At 43.6% G+C, this 18,287-nt stretch overlaps 1 protein-coding gene across 2 annotated transcripts in view; it reads right to left on the minus strand.

The window, feature by feature from the left end:
* Positions 1 to 16,197, minus strand: part of gas2l1 (growth arrest-specific 2 like 1) — a 68,207-nt gene extending 52,010 nt beyond the window's left edge. Inside the window, exons 1-2 of one of the 2 annotated variants that reach the window (XM_085961495.1) lie at positions 14,973 to 16,197; positions 6,985 to 7,044 (exon numbers count right to left, since the gene is read on the minus strand). In XM_085961495.1, coding sequence (XP_085817621.1) covers positions 6,985 to 7,044; positions 14,973 to 15,584 — 672 coding nt within the window. In that variant the 5' untranslated portion in view covers positions 15,585 to 16,197. The remainder of the gene's footprint in view (positions 1 to 6,984; positions 7,045 to 14,972) is intronic. The other variant, XM_085961496.1, reaches the window with a different exon arrangement.
* Between the last annotated feature and the right edge of the window lie 2,090 nt (positions 16,198 to 18,287).

Here is an 18,287-nt window from a genome sequence, read left to right on the forward strand (position 1 = left end):
CTCCCAGAAGAGTCAGTGACACCATTAATAGCATCTCGCAGGGATGCTCAAACGTGTGTCCTGGACAGACAGAATGGATGGGGCTTCAGTCGGATCACACATCTTCTATGGTCTGTTCTCCCTCAGCTCAGTGATCTGCTTACTCACCAACCTCTAGGTCATCAATGTCTTTTTCCTCATCCAATGGATGCTCCACGTGTTGTCCCCATTACACAGCAAAGCTACGCAGCATACAGCAAACCACCATCATACAGGACACACTTTGTGGGCTAAATTGCAGGAAGTCTTCAGACCCGTTCGGATATCATCAATCATTGCTCAAGGACTCCAATGGTCTGCTCCATCAGGACTCTAGTTAAATCATGGATCTGATTGTATGCAGTTCAGCTGCCGAGTGGGTTCCTGAGAGAAATCATGAGTAATGTGCAGGGGATAACCTGATGAATCAAATTGATGAAAGTGTTTGCTCTGGCAAACATAGCATCAGTCACCTGCCTAATGCAGACTGACTGATGTTACTGATTTCCCCTGTGGCAACTTAGAAGGAGCTGGAGACAAAGTAGTTCAGGGCAGAAGTGACCTTGACTGCAATAGGCAATGCTGTGCTAACTGTGGCAGTTGTAATTCAGGGCTGCAGTGACCATGACTATGCAGTGCTAGCTGTGGCAGTTGTAATTCAGGGCTGCAGTGACTGCGACTATGCAGTGCTAGCTGTGGCAGTTGTAATTCAGGGCTGCAGTGACCGTGACTATGCAATGCTAGCTGCGGCAGTTGTAATTCAGGGCTGCAGTGACTGTGACTATGCAGTGCTAGCTGTGGCAGTTGGTTGCAAGTCCTGTTGCAGGAGAGGACACATCTGTGACAGGGTCCCTCGAGAAGCACAGCCTTCTTATGCACTGCTCCTCAGAACTGCAGCTATGTTGAGCTGGGTCTATACATTCTTTTGGGAGGGTGAGGATTCCTGCACGCATGCCCCCTTCCATTTATTCTTTCCTCCTCCCCCCATTGCCAGAGTGGAGTTCATCTAATTAACAAAAATACAAGCAAATTACCTCCCAAAAGTTCTCAGCGTTTGACCAGAGTGCAGCTGAGGATCCCCTTGAATATCACCAGAAATGGCCGCCTTCCAACTTATGGCCAGGATCAGTAACTAGCGGTAGCAGCACAGGCAGACACTAATTGGCATTGGGGGTCCGGACTATGTCATCTGACCCGGATTAGTAGATATTCATTAGGCCCCCACCTGTTTCTAGAGGAACTCTGGCTGCCTAAAAATCGAGGTCTACCTGGAAATTGGAATGGGCAGACAACCAGCCAGTGCAGAGTCTCTCATAACTTTGGTCCAACTACTGACCCATTTTTAGGCACAAATGGGGCATTTGAGACGCAATTTGCCCTGTATGTTTCTATTTGAATTGAGTGGCTTCCTCATGTAACTGCCTGTGACAATCAACTTGCAACATGATTTCTGTGAGTGAACTTGATTTTTATTTAACCCATTAGGCACTTTGACAGAATTAAAGAAGACCGTCCCACACTAAATCTTGGACTAAAATATATAAGTCATTTTTGTCACATTCCCCATGCCATGCACCACACTCACCCAAAATGGCAGGTGACCAACATGGCTCTTTTGGGCCTCCGACAGGTCCAAGGATATTCACAAGAGTGGGTCAGCGTGACTGTCACTGGTTGTCGTGGCTGTCTAGTTTTGGAAAAGGGTTCCAAACAAAATTAAACTAAATTTTTTTTTAAATCGTTGCCTCTGTTTATTGCTTCGGCAACACTGGTTCTTTGGTTCTTGACACAGGCTTACCAAATGAATGATACAATTACCTCCACAACGAGGTTCCAGCTAGGTAGACTATCCTTTATCCGAAAACCTCGGGACCAGCCGTGTTTCGGTTTTAGGAAAATTTCGGATGGTGCGCGAAAACACTTCGGTTTTCAGAGGTAATTCGGTTTTCGGGAGTGCGGATAAAGGATACACTATCCCTTATCCGAAAATAACGACTATAAATACTGTAGTTACAGGGATAAATACTGTAGTACAGTTTATTTGTAAGGAAAACATTCAGTAAAACTTCAAACATGTACAGGTACAAACTAAGCTAAATACCTGTACATAAACATGCAATAAAAAGGTACATTACATCTGGCTTGAGGATCTTGGAGAAGATGGTACATCAGTGTTGTCATCATTGTCATCAGGTTGGAGTTGGACATCTGAAGATGGGCCAGGAACAGGATTCTCAAGTGATGAAGCATGACTACGACAGACGGCCTTTTTAAAGACTTCTTCCAGTGTCATCTGTCTCATTAACATTGGTTTCTGTCTAAGCAGTCTCTCTTTAATTGAGTAAACTTGCATAATCTCTTGCTCACTGATAAATGCACGTTTTTCAAGGCCAGCAATTAACTGATCACACATTGTCACCATATCGTCTATGGGGATTTTTTCACCTGTGTTCACAATGTCATCATCATCATCACTACTGTCCTCATGCTTGTCTTTATTTAACACCATTTCAGCAATGTCCCCATCACTCAATGAATTCACAACAGGTGCATCATTGTCAATGTTCAGCACTTCTTCGATGTCAGCTTCCTCTAACGTATTTACACTTTTGGATGATAAACCTTTGGCGTAAGTGAGGTTTGATATCATCATCTTCTCCTGACTGACAGGAAATCCTTCAAACTCGTCATCTGCAGGTCCATCTTCATGAAACATCATTGAAGGCCAAAGTCTGTGCCAAGCATTTTTTAATGTTGGTTTGTCAACATCGTTCCAAGCATTAGCAACTGCATAAATGGCATCCTTAACATTGAATTCTTTCAGGAAGCTTTGGATTCCTTCGCCTCTGTTGATTGCATCAAGCATAGAGTTCAAAAAAACGTCTTTATACTTGCTCTTCATGGAGCGTAAAATTCCTTGGTCACAAGGCTGTATTAAAGATGTCACATTAGGGGGAAAGTTAATGCCGAAAACATAACTTTTCACAAGAAGTTCAGGAGGGGGATGTGCGGAGCAGTTGTCCAGGAACAATAAAATTTTGCAGTTTTCTTCCAGTCCAACTTGCCTGCAATGAGCTCGTGTCGCTGGTACGAAGTGGTTATTGAACCAGTGAGAAAATATTCCTCTGGTTACCCATGCTTTCCTGCTCGCATAATAATGCACAGGTAAATTGCATACACCTTTCAAACATCTCGGATGTTGGCTTTTTCCAATCACTACCAACTTTAACTTGTGTGTGCCTGCAGCATTGGCACACCCAAGAACAGTCAACCTGTCATTAGCATCCTTAAAACCTGCTGGTGCACTCTCATCAGCCGTTGCTAATGTTTTTCTGGAACGTAGCGCCAGAACAGAGCGGTTTCATCAGCATTATAAATTTGTTCAGGACCGAGGTTTTCATCCGATATTATTTTTGCAAACTCATCTATGTAATTTTCAGCTGCTTCATGATCAGCAGAAGCTTTTTCACCACAGATTTTCAGATATTTTATACCATGACGCTTCTTAAATTTATGCAGCCAACCTTCTGAATATTCACACTCAACTTCAATGTTCAGTTCTTCATGGTATATTCTAGCTTGCTTCATGACCATCAAACCAGTCAGTGGCACACGTTCACTTCTGTGTTGTCGAATCCACTCAATCAGCACACGGTCAAGATCTTCATTTTTTACCCTATGCAATGTTTTCCTAATTTTCATTAGTTTATGGTCATCACTGTCAGTGTAAAATTTCAACAAATTGTCTTTCTGTTTCTTTAAGTCATATACGGTAGTACTTCCCACACCATATTCTTCAGTAAGATGTCGCACAGACACACCACGATCAAGCTTCTGCAATAACTCCACTTTCTGCGATATCGATAATGAGTGATGCTTCCTTCTCTGCTTCTCACTGTTACCCATTGGGGTATCTGCAGCTCTTTTTAGCATTTTCACAAATTGTTAAAAGCCAGCAAATATCTAAGAGAGCAGCAAATATCACACAGAGCAGCATAACACCTGCGTGGGTCAAGCATCGGCAGGTCATGCTTTGCGCCACTTTCGGCTTTCAGAGGTTTTCTGGTTTCGGATGTGCGGATAAAGGCTGGTACAATATCTCTTACCCGAAATGGGGTGGGGGTCGGGTTTGGCCGGGGTCGTGCGCATTTCGGTTTTCAGAAGTCATGCTTTGCTCCACTTGGCTTTCAGAGGTTTTCTGGTTTCGGATGTGCGGATAAAGGCTGGTACACTTACGCTGAGCGATTTCGGTTTTCAGAAGTGCGGAAAAATGCTACACTATCCCTTATCCGGCTAGGCCTGTAAGTCGTGCGCCACTCTGGTCATGTCGTGCGCACGACTTACGCTGACCGAAAAAACCTTTGGTTTTTAAAGAGGGTTTCGGTTTTCGGAAGTCCAGATAAAGGGTGGTCTACCTATACTAGATATAGAAGCAATTATCTGGTATAATCTTCTCCTTCCCTCTTATTTCAGAATTAAATGTTCAATAATGACAAAAAAAACTTAACTGCTAAATGTATTGGCTCATTTAAATACATGACAGGTAGCAATCGACTTGAAGGTCATTAGGAAAACCGACGCTGTATTCACGTGGATTTTTTTTTTTCAATAAACTGAACTTAATTTAACTGTCACCATATAGGATAATCCTAATACTGGTATTAGTACTAGTCTGGTACTATTAGTAGTACTAATCCTAGTACTTAGCCTCTATCCCACACCGCCTCCCAGCAGAGGCTGGAGATTCAATGTGCCGCATCATTGTCATCACCCAGAGTGGTAAATGATTAAAATTCACCATCGCATGAATTTCCTTTTATTCACACACTAGCTGTTAATAAAATAACTCCCAGCAGACCTTTGACTAAATTAACACACTACAGACCGAAAATGAAAGCATTTGTATTTTATTTTTGGTTGCAGTCTGACTCACATAGCTAAAAGTAAAAATAAATCTTGGATTTATTGCAGGCTATAATACGGATTCCGATGACTGGTTTAAATAGTATTTTACTTCCTGCAGTGCTCAGAGAATTATAATTAACTTGTAAGGATGTCAGATTCAAGTAATGAAATGCTGGTGTAATTGCCTCTATGTCCCCTGTCTGCTGGGAAATGCTTCTGAAAGAAATGCTGTTCGTTGCTTTTAAAAATGTAACATTACAAATTTGAAAAGTAAAAATTTACTTGAAATTTTTAAAAATATGAATCTTTCATTTTCTCTCTTCACCTGGTTTTGCTGGCTCATACTGTGGTATGGTTCTGCAGCTTGAACCCACCGTCCAGTATCTCAGCCAGTGGCTCTTTTCCATTTCTGTGAACCTAGACATTAAGGGCTCGAATTTCTAAGCCCCGTTGAGGCGGGTTTGGAGGCAGGAGTGGGGGGAAAATTGCAGAATCGGGGGGGCACGAACCCTTCCAGTCTCCATGCCCGTTTCCCAGGAGGCGGGTACCCGACCTGTGCTGGGAGCCGCCTCCCCGAAGGGGATTAGTGCCAATTAACTGCCTGTTAACAGGTAGTTAACAGGCAGTTTTTGGCCTAATCCCTATTTTTAGCCCTGAAGTGTGGGCTTCCCAACGGCGCCACACCACACCAAGTTAGCGAGGCAGACCGTCAGGCTGAAGGACTTGGAGGGTTCGAAATGTCCGGTGCTCAGTTGAGTGATGGGTGCATGAGTGCAGAGGTAAAGTGTGTTTGATGTGTGTAAAGTGTTTAAATAAGTTTTACTTATTTTTACTTACTAATGTAGGCTTCCTTCCTTCAGGTCTCGGGAGTCCGTCATCTCACCGGCACAGAAAGCAGAATGGCCGCGAGCTGTCAAAAGCTGCAGCTTTCTGTTCTGGAGAGATTTCTAACCGAGTCTGTGGAGAAGGACTCAAGTTAGAAATCAGATTGTCAGTGTTTGACAGCTTCACAGAGCTGTGAAACGCTGATATTTCATCTGTCAAAAGCTCTTGGCAGATGAAATGTCAATCCCTGACGTCACCTGTAACCGGGTGTCCCTTAATTGGACTGCTGAGCGGGCTCAACAAGGTCAATCAAGGGGAAATCATGTGGGTCGGCCACAAATCGATGGAGGCGGGACTACAACCCAAAAAGTCGGAGTCCCGCCTCCATCACGTCACATACGAGGAGAGGTTGAGTAGATTGGGACTCTACTCACTGGAGTTCAGAAGAATGAGAGGCAATCTTATTGAAACATATAAGATTGTGAAGGGGCTTGATTGGGAACATCCTCACCGCATCCACCCGATGATGGGTGAAACTAGAACTAGGGGGCATAATCTTAGAATAAGGGGCTGCTCTTTCAAAACTGAGATGAGGAGAAACTTCTTCACTCAGAGGGTGGTAGGTTTGTGGAATTTGCTGCCCCAGAAAGCTGTGGAAGCTACATCATTAAATAAATTTAAAACAGAAATAGATAGTTTCCTAGAAGTAAAGGGAATTAAGGGTTACGGGGAGCAGGCAAGAAATTGGACATGAGTCTAGGTTCGGAATGGTCATGGCCCTGTGGGTAGTGGAGTGGGCCCAGGGGCCGTGTAGCCTGGTTCTGCTCCTACTGTGTTCTAATTCTGTGTTAGATTTCAGGAGATGGTTTTATTCCTGTTTCTGGCTGGGGTGGAGATCGCCTTTACAGAAGGTAAGTACTGTAGAAAATATAGGGACAGAGTGATCTCCTGGAAGAATTTCGATCGCCTAGATGGGTCGGAGAGGAATTTCCCAGATTTTTTTCTCCCAAATTGGCCATTGGGTCTTGATCTGGTTTTTCGCCTCTCCCGGGAGATCACATGGGTTCGGGTGGATGCAGAGTGATAGAAGATTTGAGGTTAGGATCAGATCAGTCATGATCTTATTGAATGGTGGAGCAGGCTCGAGGGGCCGATTGGCCTACTCCTGCTCCTATTTCTTATGTTCTTATGTCCCCATTGACAAAATCCAGCCCTAAATGTCAACAGTCTACTCACCTGTGAAGGGCAACACCCAATCATATCCTCACCTCGATCTCCATACATGCACACTAACCACTGGATAACAAACAGAAATAGGAAACAGTTGATTATTCACTTTCCTAACCCAGGTATAGGACCTTAATTGCCACTTAGCTAACCCAGCACAGACCAGAAACCAAACCTGGGATCGTCTTGGTCTTTTATAGCTCAGTTACGCACAATTATAAAATAAGCCATTTGGGAGGCCTCCAAAAATGTCTATTGGGCTCCTTCCAACATTAAATTGATCTGAACAGAACCATTTCAATCACTTAATATTGACAACACTTGCTGCTACAGAAGTGAGAGTGCACTTTTAAGCTTAAGTGACCAGATTAGATGTCTGCCCTCAGGCATCATCATCAATCATCATCATACATCCTCAAAGAATCATTTATTGGAACTGAACACAGGCCAGATACAAAAACCATAAAAATTTTAAATAAATAATTCAACTGCGGTTATTGAAGTTTCTGGGGTGATCAAAGGCATGAGAACATAGGAATTGCTAGATGAAGATGTGCGGGTTAGGTTGATTGGCTATGATAAATTGACCCTTAGGTGTTAGGGGGATTAAATACGTGGGGTTACGGGGATAGGGTGGGATATGTGTTGGTGTAGGGGTTACGGGGATCGGGTGGAATGTGTGTCGGTGCAGGCTCGATGGGCCGAAATGGCCTCTATCTGCACTGTGGGGTTTCTGTGTGATCTGTGAATAAAGACCAAGATCCATCTAGTGCGCCTTCCACCATTCTGCTGTCGCATGATACAATGATGGAGTTGCTGACTAATCAGAGCATTCAATCTCTAACAGACATGGGGAGAAAAACCCCAGTGGTGGGGAGCTTTGGGAACCATAGGACCAAAGTCACCTGTTCCCCACAAGCATGATGCTCTTACCACATCATGTCCCAAAATTACTCATTTTATGGAAAAAAAACAATTTGGCTGCCGTGTTTGTTACGTTGTATAACAGAGCAATGTCCATTATCTAGAATGCCTGATATTAGATATATTAAATATTGATTTAAGATGTTAGTGACATGAGTATATTTTCCTATGTTTTCTAATTATAGCAGAAAAGTGACACTTATAAAACGGTTTTCCCTGCTTTATACTCAAGTCTACCTTTTCGCTAAAAATAATGAACATTTCATGGCGTGTTGGTTAACCTATTCAAATAATTACGATGATTCCCTATAAAGAGAGTCCCTGATTGTCAGCAGGACACAAGGGAATGAAGACAAATCAATCAGCTCAAATCACTTGTCTTGACAAAGGGTTTTCACTGGAAACGTTGACTATTTTCTCTCCACGGATGTTGCCTGGCCTGCTGAGTTTTTCCAGCATTTTCTGTTATTTAGCACAAATCACTTGTTTAGTCCCCATTGTTCTACATACATCAAGGTGCATATTTAATTGAAACTTACAGCTACAAATTCTACTTGGCCTCAGTAAGGTAAAATTTGACTTGACCAACGACTAATTTTTGGCAGAGATCTTGTAATGAATTTGTTGGATATTAAAAGTTCAAAACAAAACACAAGGTTAAAAAAGAATCTGAAACAAATTAAGACAAAGACTATGGATGCAATAATACTGATACTTTAGTGTCATTGAGCAGAGACCATAAAAGTGACACTGGAGTAAGGTCCTGATCCAAAGTAGTGTGTGTGTGGCCCAGGGGGGGGTTACTGAGGGTGAGATGAAGCATTGACTGATTTCATTTGGTTCCGCTCAGCTCCTCCAGTGTCCCATTGCTGGCCATAACGCATTCTATTTCTAAGACTTACATTGGCCCGTATCTCTCCTCTTCACCTGGTTTTGCTGGCTCATACTGTGGTATGGTTCTGCCGCTTGAACCCACCGTCCAGAAACCGGTCAAACACCCTGTACCAGCCCATCTCAGCTCAACACTGCACGGGGTAAAGCTCTGTTGGACCTCCTGGAGACTTTATAAACTTAGATAGAATTTACTTAAATGTTTTTTAGCCTCCACGCAATACAGTTAAAATGTACCAACCAGAATATGCAAAGCTTTTTCCTGGCCTCTTAATAGTTGGCTGTGAATGCAAGTGAATATCAATAAGGTACTGCTGGCTGTGACCAGTATTGAGGCTACTCATCTGGTAGTTATAGTATAACTGCAGCCTATTGGTCTAGTTATTTTGCTTAGCTGCACAGCAGACTTTAAACTTCTAAATGGTGGGTCAACGTGCCACCTTTATATACTGTAGTTTTTAAAAAAAAGACAATTTTCCAACATTAGAAATTTGAACAGCACTGGAGGCCAGTAAGCACTCTGTGCAAGCATTTGACTGCATGCTTGGAACGCTCTTTTCCCCTCATTTAATATTATTAAGGTGGCAGTATACAAGTATAATCGCTCCTAAAAATGCATCACATTTTGCATCAGTAACTGCAACACAACTGATGTTATATTGTTAACCATGCAAATTTTGCTGCATGCTTGCATCCATCTTGCAAATTGGTTGAACTTTATATCATTCTACTCTCCTATTCTTGTTGTGGTCATTATTAAACAAAGTTACCTAAATGTTGCTCCGCTTCTATGTTAATTTAGCAGACAAAGGGAGGTGCACAATAAAGTGTCAGATTACGGCGTCGCAAACTTCTCAATGTTTATTTGAACCTTGGGATAAAAAGCCTTGGCAGCATTTCAAATTTAGCCCTGGCAAGTGCAAACTGTAAGCATTCAGCAAAAAACAAAAATAAATCAACATTTTTCTTCCTGTGCAGTTGTTTCTATAGCATTTGTGTATGTGGAAAAATACCAGACTTCCATTAGGATATCACAGCATAATGATCAAATGGACTCGCCAGACAGCTTCATCAAGTCCTTTGGTTTAAATGAGAAAAATAATTTGAAATGTATTCTTTTGTTGTTGAAAACACTATGGCCCAGAATTTGCGACCGGAGGCTTCCCGCAGGGCAACGCTGCTGATCCGCAAATAAAATGCCCGCGTACCTGGTGGTCCGGGAGGTGTGGAGCCTCGCGGTCCTGGGCCTCTCCGGGTAGAGGCCCACGTAGCCCAGGGGCACAGGCAGTTCATAGGAATCAATGGGAATACCCCCAAAAATACATCTACACGTCAATTTAAAAAATTACAATTAAAATGCCAATTAAATATTTTAAACAAAATTTTAATTTTGAAAAATAAATTTAAATGTTTTAAAGGGGCTAAAAATACTTACACCTTATTGTACAGGTTTTTAATGTGCAAGTGATTTTTTTTTTCTTATGCTGGTAAAAGCAGGCCTTACGTCTGCTTTTACCAGGCGTAAGAATTTCACGGGCATTCGCTGGGTAAATAGCCCAACTTTCCGCCACGGTTGCCCTTTTCCCGGGGATGCGTTGGATCTGTCAAGAAAATTCTGGACAAATCGCACGTTTCGGGTTTTCACGCAAGTGCTTCGCACGCGAAAACCCGGAACTTGCGCAGCACTTAATGGCCATCTACACACCTCGTCCGCGCCAGTAGGGGGTCGCAAAATACGGGCCAATGTAAGTCTTAGAAATAGAATGCGTTATGGCCAGCAATGGGACACTGGAGGAGCTGAGCTGAACCAAATGAAATCAGTCAAGGTTCCCATGCCTGATCATTAACCAGCGATTGTACTGAACATAATAGGAGCAGGAGTAGGCCATACAGCCACTCAAGCCTGCTCCACCATTCAAAAAGATCACAGCTGAACTTCTACATCAACTCCACTTTCTCGCCCTATCCCCAAAAATCTATTGATCTTCGTCTGGAATATACTCATCAACTGAGCATCCACAGCCTTCTGGGGTCCCCCCCCCCTCCAAACCCCATTCCCCTCTTCCTGACACCCATTTCCCCGCTCTCTCTCTCTCCTCACCCCATTTTCCCTCTTTCTCTGACCCCCATTGCCCCTTTCTTCCCCCCCCCCCCCAATCCCATTCTTCCCACCAACTGAAGAGTCTCTGTGCGGGTGAACAGGATCAGTGCCTGTCTCATCCCCTTAATTGATGAAATAGCCTGCCGACGTTCACTCTTTAGCCTCACTTAAAGAATGGGCATTCTACTGGGCTACTCATAAGCGAGGTGGAGTTGAAGGCTGCTGTTCAATCCATGAAACATACCCTAGGAAGAGTCAGCACTTTGAGAGAAAGTGGTTATGAAGAAGAAAGTCGGATTCCCGCAATATGCTAAACATTGTTTGCAACAGGGTGCCACCTCCCAAAATAGTGGGATCCAGGAGGCTCAGGAAAATAGGCAAGTAAAAAGCTTTGCTCTGCATTGGCTACAGGCACTGTATCTGGAGTGAAGCCAAAGTGGAGTGGGACAACCTCCTGGGGTGATCTCACATTTCTTGCACGTTAGATGACTTCAAGACCTTAATGACGCCACAATTTGGGTTGATGCAAAGCACAAACTGCATAGCATAACTGAACTAGAAGTCTTTACAGTTTAAATGGTGATTTATACAATTGTTCCCTAAATTATTCAGTAGGTGTCTAGATTCCAAAGACAAAACTATCTATTTGAAAAATCCCTATAGAAAAGGTGTAGTACAGATGAGAAGCAAGAATTTTAAATTTCCAGCGTTTAGTCTGATCAACCTTTAGAGTAATCCATCTGAAACATCACTTTAACGAGCCTCGGCTTCCTGTATGGGTAGAGGGCAATCCTGTGCGAATTACCAGGAATTTCTGAGAACTAAATGACTTGCATACCACCTCAATCTGTAAGGCAAATCCTCATTGGTGCGCTAACTATTCAAAATGATTCCTATGCAATGAGACTGGGTGCGTCCATCATTTAATGATGCACAAAATGCTCAATATTTTCAGTTCATTCTCTTCCTGTTACAAATTATGATTGAAAATGCAGTACTTCATCAGATTCATTTACCTCAGATCCAGACAGGAGTGTGTCCATATAGACATACAAGAGATTATATGGTGGCTGTGCTTTAATCTGCAAATTTTATTTTCTGTGGTGGCTGTGTTAGGGTCAATTATTAACCCTTTCATTCTTTGAAATTGTACGAGGACAAAATGGATATTGAGAGTTCAATATTAAGTAACATACTGAGTAGAGTAAAAGGAACCAGAAACTCCCATACATAGTTACAGGAACTGGCCCACTCGCCTCAAACATTGGGGTGACTGGCAATCCTGCACATTTTCAGTTTTAATTTAACTTCCGAAAATAAACTCTGGAATTCTCCCCCCCCCCCCCCACCCTCTGGTTACCGACCCTTCTGCCAGTGGAAACAGTTTCACCTTATTTATTCTATCAAAACCCTTTATAATTTTGAAGACCTCTATTAAATCTCTCCTTAACCTTCTCTGCTCCAAAGAGAACAATCCCAGCTTCTCTAGTCTCTCCATGTAACTGAAGTCCCTCATCCCTGGCACCATTCCAGTAAGTCTCCTCTGCATCCTCTCCAAGGCCTTGACATCCTTCCTAAAGTGCAGTGCCCAGAATTGGACACAGTACTCTAGCTTCAAAACTTTTTCATGTTTGTTTCACACCAGTTATCCTACATTTGCCAAAATGGATTCATGCTGCTTGCCATATTTAATGCACTTTCAGATTAACTTCACACCCTAGCAATACTGTAGTTGTGTTCACTAATGCAAAAACTGCAGTATAACCAGGCATATGAATAGGCTATTATCTTGGAGACATCAGTTCGCGACATGGCACGATACTGGAACCAAACTCCAGCACTCCCATCAATAAATGTGCAAATCCAATAAGCAAAACACCTGCAAATTCCTGGTTATTCAAACTCCTATCACATTTCATTTGGTTGCTCAGTGGACCAAAGCAGATAGTCCTTCATGGTTAGTTACATCAAGTCTGTAAAATTTGGGATTGGTTTTGTGATAATATTTTTAATATGATTGGATAACAAAATTAAATGCATTTACATGTATTTTTTGGCATATTCATAATTTATTTCTCAACTGCGGGTCTGCCATGTGCAGAACCTCATCACTACATGTAAAGTTCACCAATCCACCAAGATATCTGCACATGTAGAATGTTTTCACCCAATAGAGTGCACAGTCTCTCTCCATAGGGGCACAACACCCCACTGACCCAAGTCCAAGGAGCCAATGCTTATTGAACCCACCCTCAAAAGCAGATACACAGGTATTGCTGGAGTTCAACCAGCTGGAACCAGGTAGCTTATTAGAATATGATAAACTTACCATTGCTTGACCAGCTAGGACTACCTTACCAGTTAGGGCATTGGTTTACCGGGTTATCTGGGTTTGAGCAGGTGGAATCCCAGCCCCCAGAGACAGGTCTACTTCTCTAGGTTCCATTAACAAGCCAGGCTGGCTGGTCAATCATTACCAGTACCCTGGAATAATGTGGTCCTGCTTGTTCAGGCATTAAATTACTAACGCTGCCACAGAGGACTGACTTTGCCTCAAAATTTTCATCTCGAAGCCACCTCAACTTGAAAGAAAGCTCACTTACCATTCTCCTCCCCTCCAAAGGTAGTCACTAATTGATCATTAGACAAGTGGCAAGTGCTGGTTTGAGCCCTTGTTAAATGGCTAGCCGGTACCAGGAGTTCTTGACAGCTCCACATTCACAATGGAGTATTTTAAATGTCTCATTATGACAAGTTTTCTTTAAAACTTGGATAAAAATAGTACAAGGTAAAATTATTTGGAGTGAGTCACAAGGCTGTTAAACAGAAAAGTGGTTCAAAGGATGTAAACCAGAAAGGTGAAATTTTGGGCTGTTTATGAACGTCTCCATTACAAAAGTGACCACAGTTCAAAAAGCACTTCATTGGCACTTTGGGATTCTTGGTTGTGAAGGTGCTATTATAAAACACAAGTTCTTCCTTCGGTCACCTAAGGCCGGAGATTTGTCACTACCTTTAAACACAGTCCTGTGCATTTGCTATTATTGTTCAACATATATGTTAAGAGTTGCTCAGTATAGGTTTGAGAAAATGTTTGGAATGATATAGTGAACAACAGGTAAGAAAGCATCAACTTAATCCTGTGTCGTGGGCTTCAATTATAAAGGCCACTTTCACACAGATGCAGAGGTGGTTTCATCAGGTGCTGATTAACAAGCCAGGCTGGCTGGTCAATCATTACCAGTACCCTGGAATAATGTGGTCCTGCTTGTTCAGGCATGAAATTACTAACTCTGCCACAGAGGACTGACTTTGCCTCAAAATTTTCTCTCGAAGCCACCTCAACCTGAAAGCATCATTCTAAAGTCAGGTCCTGATCAGTCGCTGGAATCCACGAAAGGAAAGCAGTGGGAGATGGCCTCAAGGGGCTCTCCCATTGCTTGAGCTTGGCACTGTGTGGTGTCGAACTGCAGTCCACTGTGAAACCAGGATTTAAAAATTGCTTAGAATATAACTGCAGAAGGGCGTGCCTATGTTCTCCCATTAAACAAACAGCTGCAGGGAGAGTGAAGCTTTATGCACAGAGCTTAGTGGGTAGAGTGCAATTTGCCACAATAGAACGCTGATCTTGCTGGATACTGGCCTCAGCGTCCTATAACTGGAGTCCAAGAAATAATCACCAACACTGATGAAATTAAATATACATGTTGTCTTAAACTAAAAATTATACACGAATACAGGGTTTAAATATATGCACATTAGAAATCAAATATACATGTTGTCTGGCTCAAGCTAAAATATATGCACATTATAAAATGGACAGGAACAGCAGAATTCCAGTGATGTCGGTAGGTCATGCACAGTACAATGTCAGTCTTGTGTTAGATGTATATATTGAAACTGGAAGCACTTTATGCATAATCTTAAAGGAGACAGATTTTACAATGAAATATCGATATCAACCAAAATGTCAATGCGGTGCTACTGGGTGAACTCTGAACACTTTATAAAACACCAACACAAAAAATGCAGCGGAATGGCTGTGCAGGACTTGCTCTGGTCTGGAATGAGCATTACTTACCATGGCGTCCAGATTTTTGAAGTCGCACAGCTTCCTCTGGGCTCTAGGGCGGAAAGCCTCCTGGTCGGGCGGTTCTGCCATCGCGTCGCGGATTTCTTCGTCGATCTCCTCCTCCAGCTGGATCAGCATGGGGGCCAGCATGCCGAACTTGGAGCCGCGCCTGGCCACTTCCAGCAGGCACAGCACAAAGTTCTTCTCGTTCTTGCGGAGGACCAGGTCGTCGGTCTCGAACATCAGGGCGTCGCGGATGCCCAGGTCGTGGCGGCACCAGTCGATGAAGTTGGACACGTTGTCCCTGGCGATGAAGGAGCCGGGCGAGACGTGCTTGGAGGCGAAGGTGACCTCGCCGCGGGGGATCCTCACCCTGCCGGCCGCCTCGGGAGAACTCTGCTCGAACTCCAGGGCACTCTGGTTGACGTTGTTGGCGTGTTGGCACAGGGCACATCCCGTCTCTAGCGCTTCCATAAAAATGTCGACGTGGACATCCAGATCGTACAGAGCGTTGAGCCACTCGGCCAAGTCCTCCTTCATGGCGTACAGATACTCCTCGCTGGACTTGAAGGGGCGAATGCTCTTACTAGCAGCCGACTGGATGTTGCTTTGATCCGCCATGTTTCTCCCAATTGCTGACCAGTCCCTTCCCCTTTTAATTCCTCTCCTCCCACTTTAAATTCCTGCCCCGGTCAGTTTCAGGTAGAGACCTGGTGAATTGCTGCTCAGTCGAATTCCATCCCACACGCGTGACTCTCTCTCCGCCTCTGTCAGTCCCCAATAACCTGGCTCAGTGCACACTGCTCACTCTGCAAACTCGTCCCGTCCGCCTGTCTCATCAAATATGCACCCGAGGCACAAACGGCCGGGACAAGCCCGTATTTACTTTTTGGTGAGCTGCCTGTAACTCACGCCCGCCCGTATTACTCCTGCCTGTGCCTATCGAGTGGAGATTACAAGCTTCCGGTTGCCACTTTTTCCCCCCTCCCTTCCAGCTGAAGGCTCTGTTTATATCCTGACCACTTTAACTCCATGGAAACATGTTTCTTCCCCCCGCCCAATACGCACAGGGCTCTTTAGTGTCTAACTGGGAATGTTTGCAGAAGTTAACAGTCAGCAAACACCAGCCGTGGTATCATGGCACGCTTTAAATTAAGTTAATCTAAGTCCCCATTAGAAAGTCATCCTTTGTTTTCTAAGGAGTTACACGTACATACTTTGGCTCTGCAGTCTGCAATGATGTAATTCACTGACCCTGTGTCAGTGACAGATTGGTTCGCAAATCATTTGCAAAAGTCCCATTACCTCACCGACTTGCCGGGAACAGTAAGTAACACGGCTGCAGTCTCTGCCAACATTTTTATAGGAGCTTTCGGAGTATAACCTGGCACCGCGAGGACGGCGCTTTATTTTATGTGTGTCCATTATCAAGTTGAATTCAAACAGCAGATCATTTTACAAAGGAGATAGAAACTTGGAAAAGTGGTGAGTGGGGATTGCAAATACTGGAAATATACAGCAGGCCAGTCAGTATTGGAGAGAGTCAGTACAGGTGGAGCCCTCCATTTCAGATGCACGCTGTGTATTTCCAGCAATTTTCTATTTTAATATTATATAACTTTATAACACCCGTTAATAGGTTACCTAGTACAGGAAGGGATATGGATTCCTTGTACGTTCAGGGTAAGGGGCGTTATGTCACTAAGCAGAGTGGTATATGGTGGACAGGATGTTCTTGCCATGGAGGGAGTGCAGAGAAGATTCACCAGGGATGGCAGGAATGACGTATGAGGAGAGATTGGGTCATTCGGCTTATATTCGCTGGAGTTTAGAAGAATGAGAGGGGATCTCATTGAAACTTATAAAAATTCTAACAGGACTAGACAGACTAGATGCAGGAAGGATGTTTCCGATGGTCGGGGAGTCCAGAACCAGGGGTCACAGTCTAAGGATAAGGGGTAAGCCATTTAGGACAGAGATGAGGAGGAATTTCTTCACCCAGAGAGTGGTGAACCTGTGGAATTCTCTACCACAGAAGGCAGTTGAGGCCAATTCATTAAATATATTCAAGAAGGAGTTAGATATTTCTTAAGGCTAAAGGGATCAAGGGATATGGGGAGAAAGCAGGGACAGGGTACTGAAATTGGATGATCAGCCATGATCTCATTGAATGGCGGAGCAGGCTCGAGGGGCCGAATGGCCTACTCCTATCTTCTATGTTTCTATGACAGACAACAGACAAAGCCCATCTTCCGAAAGAAGGCTAAAACTATGAAGAAGATTGTGCTGAGGCCTGAGTGCGTAGAACCAGCTGTAGGTCCAAGAAATGTTGGCCAATAAGAGGCGCAAGAGCATTGAAAGGGCCAAATCATCAGTTCTAAACTGTGTGGAATACAGATTCACAATATAAGTTATTAAAATCTAAATAAAACTATATTCAAAAAGAACGACGTATTTTCAAATACATGTTTAATTACCATTAGATCTTCACACTAGTTTGAGATTTTGTTGGACTTATAGTTAAATAAAACAATATAGTTGCAAATTGATTCACTATGCTTTACCGGGCATATCCAGTCATTAGTTCATAACATATGCCAATTTCAATAATGTAATTATTTTGCTTTCATATTTTTCTTGAAATAATTGAATACAGGGCCGACCCCTCTTTGGTCGAGGTGGGAAACGCAGTTTAATGAATTGATTCGCAGGGCAGGAGCAAACTCACAATTCTGAAGCAGTGTTGACGGTGGCAAAATGCAGGGTGTAACTGCAGTCCCCGATTAGACAGACGATCAAGGCAGCCAACTGCTGGAGCACAGAGAGCGGGAAGGTCCCCAGTCTGTGCCGAGTTAGCATATGTCAGCTGGGAGTGTGGTGGGGCACCCATAAAGAATGGCGACTTCGGCAGATCCCATAGGGCGCCTGTCCAACCTTCTGCAGCAGGGAGTCTATTCCTTCAGGAGAGAAGTAGGTGGTGAAAAAAGTGTGTGTGTGGCTCAGTTCGGTGGTAGCCTCACATCATTTCAATTTCACACGGGCCGGCCACAGCAACTGTTACAAACCATTTCAACATTAGCTCCCACGCGACGCGTTTAGCGTTAATGAAGAATCAACTGTCCCACTAGCCCTTTAACAACAAAGTTCAACACAACTGGGAACTCAGTTACCAGGGCTTCGCATACCCGGTGCTCTACTCGTCACCAGTTTGAGAGTGGTCTCGTGTATGTTGGTGCTGCCTGCTCACGCCTCTCTAAAAGTAGCAACTAGTATACCGAGTATAAACTAACCGAGGCTAGGTCAGTGCAAAATACTGTTTCGGCA

Source organism: Somniosus microcephalus, chromosome 19 (genome assembly GCF_052327205.1).
Source record: "Somniosus microcephalus isolate GS21.2 chromosome 19, FLI_Smic_1.0, whole genome shotgun sequence".
Classification (NCBI taxonomy): Eukaryota; Metazoa; Chordata; class Chondrichthyes; order Squaliformes; family Somniosidae; genus Somniosus; species Somniosus microcephalus.